We start from the raw sequence: 11012 nt of genomic DNA on the forward strand, positions 1-11012 counted from the left end.
ACTCTATGCACTTGTCCCCACATAGAAGCTAGACTAGAAACCTTTTAATTCATTTTATGAAGGCTGTATTATCCTTATGTCAAAGCATTTATGTAAACACTACAAGAAATGAAAAAAAAAAAGACCAACATCTCTTCTGAACATAAATGCAAAAAAGTTTAAACAAAATATTAACCAATCACACATTATAATGTATTAAAAATTATAGCCATAGTATGTTTATTGTAGCCATGCAAGGCTCAGTAAAATCAGTCAGTAAAACCATCACAACAGACTAAAAAAGAAAAGTCAGATGATTACATCAATCGATGCAGGAAAAGACATTGTATATTTTGTGGCAAAATACACTCCCCCAGTCATGATAAAACTTCTCAGCAAACTAGAGATAGAGGAGAATTTCCTATATTTGATAAAGAACATGTGAAAAACCAATATTAAAATCACATTTAATAATGAGGAAAAACTGTACGTTTTCCCTAGTCTTAAAATGATATTTAGGTTTATAATCCATTTTAAATTAATTATATACTCAATGACTTTGATTATTAGTTACTTACTAGCTCCAGGAAGAACCCAAGTTATAAAATAAATATTCATAAATTCACACTGTCACAAATGATTGACTTAATTAATCAGTGGATCAAATTAATTATTAATCACAAATTAATTATTAAAAATTAATTCCTCTTTACCTGTGGTCTTTCTCCATTACATTCATATGCTTGCCTAATAGTCTATCAGAAAACTATCAAATAAATCCTAATAAAGGGGAAACCTACAATAAATTGGTCATGTTTCTTCAAAGCTGTAAAGGTCAGGAAAAACAAGGAAAGTCTAGGAAACTACCATGCAAGAGAAACCTAAGTAGACATTAGGTAAAATTAAGGAAATCTAAATAAGTCATGGAATCTAATTGGTAATAATGTGTTAATATTGGTTCATTAATTATACAGATATACCATACTAATGTAAGATATTAGTAGCAGAAGAAATTGTGTGTGTGTGTGTGTTATGTGTGTGAACTCTTTATACTAGCTGCTGAGTTTTTATCCAAATCAAAACTTCTAAAAATAAACTATTAATAAAAAAATAAAAATAAAAAGACAGTATAAATACAAAAAATACTTTTAAAAAATTTAACAGTGATTACTTGATGGTTCATAAAAGATTTTTAATTTTCATTTTGTTACACTTTTGAAATCATTCATCAGGAATAATTTTTACTTCACATAATGGAAAGCAAAGAACAAAGTTGGAGAAATCACATTTCTTAATTTCAAAACTTACTACACAGCTACATCCGTATAAATTGTGTGGTAGCATAACACAAGGGGTGTGAGTGCTGAACAGTTCTTGTTTCCCACACCTGAAGAATGAAGTACCAGATGTCAGAGGGTGAGAATTCAGTAGCAGATGCATTCACAAGTAAGCAAGGAAAGCTCCCAAAGAGGGTACAATGGGTAGCTTTCTGTCTGAGGGGTTTTATAGGGTTTTGATGAGGAACTAGACTTTCATTGGAAAGTTTCTCTTGATTGTTCTCCTTTACTGACTCAATTGAAAACGTACAATGCTAATTGTACATTTTCCATAATGGGATGGTTTAATGTGTTTTTAAACCTGAGTTTGTCCTGTACTTGATCATTAAAACAAAAGAATTTCTTGGGTTCAAAACAACCCTTTGAAGATGATTAATGATAGGTATTTGAAGAAGCCTGGGGCAACAACAGAATGTAGGGGTGTCCAAGTGTGAGTGGAGTCATCCAGTCAGGCAGCCAAAACCAAAACACAAGCTTTAGGCTAGGGTTTTAATCCGGGGTTGTGGGACCCTCTTTCTCTCTGGTTCCCATTTCTATCATCTGCTTCAGTACTAATATCAGGATAGACAAAAAGACCAACAGAGGAGAATGGGGATCCCATAAATAAATCTATGCATTATGTTAATTGATTCTTGAACAGAGTGCCATGACTGTTCAGGGGAGAAAGGATCATGTATTCAACTAACACTGCTGGAACAACTGGGAAACCATGTGCCCCTAAATTCCATGAAATGTCTCCAACAGAATTCTAAAACCGTCTCTTTAGTAAGTTCATTAATACCTATACCCTTTTCACTGATATTGGTCTACAATGTAGTTAATTTATTAATAGACAAATATAAGATGTTAATTTTCTTTGAAAATATTTTCCTATCATATTTTATTGAAGTTTCCTTTGCCTTCTGCTTACATTCTTAATGAAACTTTCAGTTTTGTTTTGTTTTTTCCTCTTTAACACCATGAGGATTCAAAAGTAGAATTCCCATGATAAATGGCTTGGGGACTCAGATCACCAGCCATCAGGTGGTCACCAAATGCTGCTGCTAGGTCCTTGTTAGAGCTGGAGCACTTGTGAGAGGCACTAAACACACAGCATGAGAAGAAAACATTTTAAAAAAAATCCTGTTAGGGCAGAAATATTGATTTCTGGCATCTTTCTTTTGTCATTAGCCAGGTGAGTGGGGATGATGTAATTAAAGTTAACAGCTTACTAAAATTATCAGTTATTTTTCTTATATAGATAATGTCTGGTACCTATGCCAAAACATTAAAACTTTTTCTCCAATTCTATTCTTCGTTTCAAAAGCACCCATTGAGCATATACTTATTTTGTGTTTACAAAGGGGAAGTTAGAGTTTTCATTGCTCTATATGCCTAGATTCTGCTTTGATTTGCAAGGAAATTTCTGGGTTTAGACCATATTATTTTTCTACAGAAACTAGCAAAGATCCTGGAAATTGGTATCACGGTGAATTTTCTCAGAACTGCCATAGGTTTATGATAATTTCTAGAGTTTAATAATTGAATTATTGTTTAACAATTTCACTAGCATCACTTTTCAATAGGACTGGCATCACTTTTCAATAGGATCAGGATGTAGTCTTTACCAAAAAACTTCTTTACCAAAGAGCTATCATCATCAATCATTCGTGCATTTATATACACATGCATGCTTGTACCCATCTAACCACACACTTCTCTCTCAACATGACAGTACTTATGGTGAAGGAGGATTTATGAAAAAGATACAGTCCCTGCTATCAAGAAGGCATGGATTTAGCATGGCAGACAAGGAGAACACTCAGTGTAAATTATACCATGGGACAGGCAATATAGGAAATTTGCCAGTATGGTGCAAGAGCAAAGAGGAGGAATACCTAATACAGACTGGATAGAGAGGGAGAAGACCTTTTGTTGTTGTTATTGTTGTTGTACCTATTTATTTTTAAATGTTATCCATATTTGTATTGGTGCATTATCATTGGGATTCATTGTTACCTATTTATACATTCACATTGGCCAAGTGGGGAAGTTGTCCTTGATGAATTGACACATGGGATAGAATTTTTACAATAAAAATGTAAGGGGTCCCTTTATTTCATATGTATACATATGTTTGTCTGAACCTGGGCAGTAGACAGATTCCAAGAGTTTTATCACTATACTCGGATGTTCCCAAGGTAGAGGTCAGTAGGGAATTTAAGCAAGGAGCAGGCAGGGAAGACGCAGGCAATGTTCCTCCACTGGTAAGCTGGTTCAACTGCTTCCCTTTCACCTTTGTGCTGCTCTTTCTTGCCTCTGTTCTCTATTTCTTCCCTTTCCTTGTCCAGTTCCCTCTCTCTACTCTCTTCTCCCTTTGCCTTTCATCTCCTCCCTGGAATGACAGACATATTCACAAGAAGCCAGCAACAGACTTCACAGGAACGTGAGGTTTTGTCTTGGTGATAAATCCTTTGCCAAGAACAGGCTCTGGGAAGCAACTCTGAGGATTTTTCTTTTTTATTAAAAAAAAGAAAAATTATTTTTATTGAAATCAGAAAATAGTTGTTTTCTAAACATTTATAAAACTTTGTTATAATTTGTAAATGCTACTTGAATGTTTATGATATCCCTACATTGAATTTGCAGGGCAATTTGTCTTTAATCTCTTATTTTGTATTTAAAAAATCAACTTTTATATCCAAAGCAATACATGTTTTTTTTAGGGTTGTATGACATAACACAAAAATATAGACCTTTGGAAGTGAAAACCACATTTTATCCTACTTCTCAGGATTTGCCACTGGTGGTATTTGGTGTGCATTCCAGGACATTGTTTTATTCAAATACATACCCTCATTTCCATAGTATTAAATTCATTATGAGTTCTTGTTTTTCACTTAAATATGAAATATTTCCAGATTCATGTGTGTAAAATGATGCAACTGATTTTAATAGCTTCAAATATGTTATTTCAGATATGTTCTATAACATGCTTAATACCTTCAATATTGATTTACACACTTCTATATTTTACTATATGCACATGTATCCACATGTAAATATATGTCATATAGATGTACCTAGATATATATTTGTTCATTTGCTAGTGTGTCTAGAAACGGATGTTACATTTTTGTAAATATTATCAATATGCAATTCAACAGTGTGAAAGAGTGCCTTTTATTTTGAAACCTGAACATCCTGGGAATTCTATTTTTCTCCTCTGTGTTCTCCCAACCCCTGATTCTTTTTCTTTTCTTGTTGATTGTTTAAACAAAAACAATGAAACTAGTAATGGCTGATGAATTTAATGTCAATCAGTCTACTTATTATCCATCCTTGTGTGCTCCTGTTCCAGTTACTTCTGCTTCCCTATGTGGTTTTTAAATTTAACCCTCTCTTCCTGTGGTGTTAACACATTGATCCTTCTATCAGTCATAATACTCTGATAATATTATTTTTATGTTCTTATTGAACTGTATGAAATTAAGACAGTTTATATCAACATAGGGAAATTTAACATTTCAAAAGTAAAGATAAAAGAAACAAATTAATCATTCAAATTTTCTAACCATTCAGAAAAAATAAATCCATTAGCACTGCCATATTATACTTACTTCTGTTTTGGTCTTATTTTTTCATTTTTTTAATTAGGAAAAATAGAGAATGAACATTAATTGTTCATTATTAACTATTCCATTAATTATTCCTGAATATGTGCACATTAAAATCCTCCCAATGCATGATCAAAACTTTTAGATAGATCTGATTATAACTTCTGCCCAATATAACGTTGTCATTCATTGCAATTATTGTCCCTTTCTCTCTTGCTCAATTCATTTTTAATTTAAATTCAAAATTAACTATTTTGTAAGAACATAAATTGTACATATTTATGGACACCAAATAATGTTTTGATACATATACAAGTTGTATAATGTTTAAATAAGGGTAAACATAACTATGTTCTCAAACATGTATCATTTCTTTGGGTGACAGCATTCAAAATCTTTTCATTGGGCTGGAGTTGTGGCTCAGGGTTAGAGTGATCACTTCGCACATGAAAGGCACTGGGTTCGATCCTCAGCACCTTATAAAAATAAATAAATAAAATAAAGGTATTGTGTCCAATTACAACTAAAAAAATTGTTTTAAAAATCTTTTCATCCAGAATTTTGAATATAGAGTACAGTAGCAATAAGGCATTATGTCCCCAATTCTGTTCTATTCACACTTACTGTCTATGAAAGTCCTAACTTTGTGCCCTTTTGGTAGAGCCTCATCCCATCACCCCTGCTTGTTTCCCCCCTGGCTACAGTGCCCGCTCTATACCTTATGAGTAATGCTGCTACCTGCCTGGTCTCTCTGCTTTGTCTGTTTTTGACTATGATGGATGCAGGATGCTCTGTCAGTTTATTTGCTTTACTTCATATGAAGTGTACAGTGGTTTCCACGTGGAGCCAGGGCTTGTTGTGGAGTGGCAGTGATGTGGAGTGGCAGGGACAGTGATGACATGAGAAAGAAAGGTTGTTAGTGGGGTGAACCTGGGGAAAGCTTGGTGGTGGTAAAGCTAGTTGGAACCCAGGTCACTCCAGGTGTGAGAAGCATGAACTGTTGTTTATTCAAAGATGAATTGATTTTAAAAATTTAGATGGGAAAAAATAAGTCCATAGATTAGATCTATATACAATTTATATTTAACCTTCATTTTACGGTGACTGAAAGAACAATTTTTTTTTTTTGCAAACTAAAAAGTAATCCATGAAAACCCAGAGATAATAATTTATCACTAAAGATTTTGGAAAAGTATCTTTGTATATTTTCTTTGTATATATACAATTTTTTAACAATAGGTTTCCTATGTGTTTTGACTAAATTGCAATAGTTTACACTGTCACTGTCAATGTAAGAGAGTGTCTAGTTCACTCATAGCCCCATTTATGGTAACTTATCAATTACTGAAAAAATTGTGACTTATGTTCAAAAGAGTAAACCGGTGTTGTCCTATTTAAGTTTCTCTAATACTAATAATATGTTTATAGTTCATATGTTGATTGATTTTTAGGATTTCATCTTTTTTCCCTTGTCTTTATATAGTTTGTTCATTTTTAAATTAATTAACATTTCATCCATTATATTTGAAAGACTAATTTTTTTTCATAAAAAGGTTAATGTTTTGTCTGATATTTTGCAACTATTTTCTAGTCTGTCTTTATTTTTATAGTGTTTTTAAGTTCTTATAAATATATCTACATGTATATCTACTTTCACTGTCTTCATGCATCCATGTGTATATACACACACATACACACACACATGTGATATATTATTTATATTTTGTTATTTTGGATACTAGTTTAATTATATTCTGCATGACTTGTGAATATGGGGTATTCTGGCATGAATTTTTAATATTAATATATGCCTAAATATTCCCATAACTTCTTTGGATTTGTTTCTCCTTTCAACATTTAAGTATCCAGTTAATTTTCATTGACTTTATTATTTAAAATATTTTTAATTGTTCATGGACCTTTATTTTATATATTTGTATGTGGTGCTGAGAATCAAGTCTAGCGCCTCACACATGCTTGGCAAGCACTCTTCCATTGAGCTACAAACTCAGCCCTGACTTTATATTGATAGGCAAAGATCTATAATTTTCCCTGTTTTATCTTTTCTGTGACCATCATTGTTTGACTGATACACCTAGTCAACCAGTATAGCCAGTATAACTGTTATGTATCTTCACTGGGTCACCTTATAGTCACTATAGCCCTTTCTTTCCACTGAATCATCTATGAACATTTGAAAATAGAAATATGAGGAAGCTGTTGTTTAAAATCCTTGATAGTTTTCTGTTGCTTTTAGGATAAAAAAGCAAATCTCATGGATATAAGATTCTGTATCAATGTAATGTGATCTCAGTTGTTCATCCTCCTGCCCAATGCCTTCCTGCAGGTCCCAGGGTCTTTGAACAAACATTTCACAATATGGACTATACTTACTCTTAGTATAGTAACTTTCTAGTTAATTCAGTCAAAGCAGCCACCTTGAGTTAAGCCACTTGTTTTCGTGTAGTACTCAGTTCTTCTCTTCAATCAGTTATCAGTGTCTTATCTACATTTAAAGATATTTAATACCTAGATGCACCATTAGCCCACAAATCTGCTGAGGCCAGAATCAATGTTTTACTTCTACTTCAGAACTTGACATAGTCCCTGGCATACTGTATGCACTCATGGTGAGTAGTAGTTGAATGGATAATAAATACACTGATTTTTCAAAATATATTATAGATATTTTTGAAGATTTCCTTTTTAATTATTCTACCTTATAAAATAATTTAAATCTGTTACAATATTTATTGATGATTAATTATTTTCTTATTGATTTGTTTTTGATGTTTTAGGTAGCACACATACACAAAAAGAAAGAGAACCAAATGTATGAATCCAATTTCTCTGAAGTTTCTGAATTTATATTGCTGGGACTTTCTAACTACAGACCAGTGCAGCATTTCCTCCTTGCCTTCTCTACAGTGTTTTATCTCACGATTATTCTGGGAAACACCCTTGTTGTGTTTACAGTGACCTTCAATGCTCATTTACATTCTCCCATGTACTTTCTTTTAGCTAACCTTTCATTTATTGATTTGTGTTTTTCCACCTTAGCAGTTCCTAAAATGATTCATGACCTTTATTCTGGGGATAAAACCATATCATTCCAGGAGTGTCTCATCCAAATTTTTGTCCTTCATATCCTGGGTGGATCTGAGATGGTGCTCCTGGTAGCCATGGCCTTGGACAGATATGTGGCCATCTGCAAGCCCCTCCACTACCTGACTATCATGAGCCCACGGATGTGCAGTTTGCTTCTGTCTGGTGCTTGGCTTATTGGTATCATTCACTCAGTAATTCAAGTAGCTTTTGTTGTCCATTTACCTTTCTGTGGTCCTAATGAGATAGATAGTTTTTACTGTGATCTTCCCTGGTTTATCAAACTGGCCTGCATAGATACCTATAGAATGGAATTCTTGGTAACTGCTATCAGTGGATTCATTTCCATAGGCACCTTCTTCTTGCTGATTATCTCCTATATCCTCATCCTGTTTACTGTATGGAAACGCCCTTCAGGTGGTTTGTCCAAGGCCCTCTCCACCCTTTCAGCTCACATCTCTGTGGTGGTTTTGTTTTTTGGACCATGCATCTTTGTTTATATGTGGCCATTTCCCACAGTGCCAGTGGATAAGTTTCTTGCCATTGTGGACTTTCTGATCACCCCCATCCTGAATCCTGCCATTTACACAATGAGGAACAAAGACATGAAGCTGGCAATGAGGAAACTGATTAGTCAGCTCCTGGGTCTGCCGAAAATATCCAAATAACTTATAAGAGCTCAATATGGATAATTTCACATATCTTAAGAGCTAGTAACACTTTTTTTGGTGATGTTCACATTTTGGTTAGTCCTGAAAAAAAAATCTGAAAGTTTTATGAATTCCAATGTTTGGTGTATATTTGTAGACCTACTGATATAAGTTATTATTTCCCTGTCTCATTGAGTTAAAACTATTTACATCTAAAGAGGAGAATTGATTTATTACAGTTATTTTCTTTGGCAAGTGAAGAAATTTATATTCTACACTGATTTGGGTTTGTTTTCCTTCATTCTGTACTTTATTCTATTACTTAATTTAATAAATATACCCAATTAAAATGTAATTTTTGTAAGAATTTTTAATATAGTAAGGATCATTTAATATTTATGTATGCATAAAACAATAACATTGATATAGGGACATATATTTGTATTTTGAGGACCGTTTTGGTATCTAGTTATAGGAATCTGACATTAGTCTATTTCCGTCCTTCTTTAGTTAACATGCCCTTTAAATGTGTACTCAAAAAGTAAGGTATGAATTTGGAAGTACCATTCCATCAATAAAACAATACTAGGTTGGGATTGAAGAAATTTTAAAGAAAGGACCTCAGATGTGAGCTTGCCTCCAAAGGGATCCACTGTACAACTGAACACTACATAGTGTGCAATCAGAAATCTGGTTTTGAACATCCCAGTCTGGGACACTGACCAACACACAGAGCAGCACCGTTCCTTTTGTTGATATTATATTCTTAAACTGATTCCTATGATTTTCACACTGGGTGTTTATTTTAAATTATGGCATTGTGCATAATAAACTATCTTCCACATTGTTCCCCCTTTTATTGTTTAAAAATCAAAATAACTCTACTTAGTTTCAATATTCTGTCTGAGGCTAAACATATGAATCTTACGTCTTTTTATTTAATTCAATTTTTGTCCACTTTTATTCTTTTTAAATGATACATAAAAACAAAAGTTGTACATGTTAATGGGGTACCATGTAATGTCTGACATGTATATATGTTTTGTAATGTTTAAATCAGATGCAATGTATTTATCTCCACAAACATTTCTCCTTTCTTTGAGGTGAAATCTAAAATTCCTTTCTTCAAGCTTTCTCAAATATAAAGTATATAATTTCTACCTATAGTCATAATCCTGTGCAATAGTATCTGTTGCGAGCCATCCATGGGCTATGGGCGTGAGCTATGTGCATTTGAGCATATGAAGGGACCGGTCTGACGTTGCACGCTGATTTGGTTGTGTGACACAAGTGTGCCTGTCCTCTTGCTCTTCCTGTGATCCCATATAGCACCTGAAATGAGTGAAACCAAAATAAGAGAAATAAACAATAGCAAAAGAGAACAAAAATAAACAAAAAAAGTCTGCATGGGCTCTCTCATCCAGAGAGGAAGTCCATGGAACAGAATAGAGGAGAGTGTGGCTGTGGAGTCACTAATCAAGACCTCTGGAGACCAAGCAGGAAGCAGGTCTAATTTTATTGAGCAGTTACCATGGATATATACACAGGCAGTAGCTAAGCAGATTACAGGCAGCCACCAGTACAATTCTGGCCAACTGTTCATGCAGTGACCAATGGAAGAGTGGGCTGTGGAGCAAGGGCTGGGACTGCAACACATGGCCTCACACCCAGGGCTGTGCCTATGGGATAAGCAGTTTGCTACTCATACACCTTGCATGAGGGGAGTGGCCTGCCACTCAGACAACCTTAACGTATGTTATCTATACAGTACTCCATGCATTTGTCCCCATGAAAATCCTTAACCTTCAAAAGACAAAACAAAGAGAAAAAAATTATAATGCTAAAAATGAGAAAATGAAATAAACATAGATAAATATCTACATCTATGTGAATATGTGTATGTGTATGTATATATGCATATATATATATATATATATATATATATATATATATATATATATCCACAAATCAATCAACACTGAAAGAACCCCAAAAGAAAAAAAGGAAGAAAAGAAAAAATGATTCTTAATAAAAAAGTAAGAATTATCTCCATTGAAGTGGCAAAACTGTCACTGAGGATAAAGGTTCATTGCCCTTCTTTCCATTTCTTCTTGGGCTGCGTATCCCTCAGAGCAAAGGCTAGGAGTTGTTAAACTCTTTCTCTTTTTGTGTTGCTCATTGAGCCACCAGCTGAAGTGGCCTAGGACTGAATGGCTTTCAACTTCCCTTCTCAGTAGGATAAGGTATGATGGAATGGGAAATATTATCAATCGGCATTCTGTTGGGACAGACCAGGTGGATGCACTCCCTGTGTGCGGCTGCTGCAGAATTCTAAGTGGTGGGCT

General features: G+C 34.0%; 1 protein-coding gene across 1 annotated transcript; it reads left to right on the top strand.

Annotated features, from left to right (window-relative positions):
* The first annotated feature begins 7743 nt into the window (after positions 1-7743).
* LOC107137680 (olfactory receptor 4F15-like) lies at positions 7744-8685 on the top strand. Its single transcript, XM_015480141.1, has one exon. The coding sequence runs from the start codon at positions 7744-7746 to the stop codon at positions 8683-8685; it is 942 nt and encodes a 313-aa protein (XP_015335627.1).
* Positions 8686-11012: the final 2327 nt, after the last annotated feature.

This window comes from Marmota marmota, unplaced genomic scaffold (genome assembly GCF_001458135.2).
Source record: "Marmota marmota marmota unplaced genomic scaffold, marMar, whole genome shotgun sequence".
Taxonomy (NCBI): domain Eukaryota; kingdom Metazoa; phylum Chordata; class Mammalia; order Rodentia; family Sciuridae; genus Marmota; species Marmota marmota.

Coding starts and splice junctions, on each gene's coding strand:
- LOC107137680 (XM_015480141.1), top strand. CDS start 7,744: ATGTATGAATCCAATTTCTCTGAAGTTTCTGAATTTATATTGCTGGGA.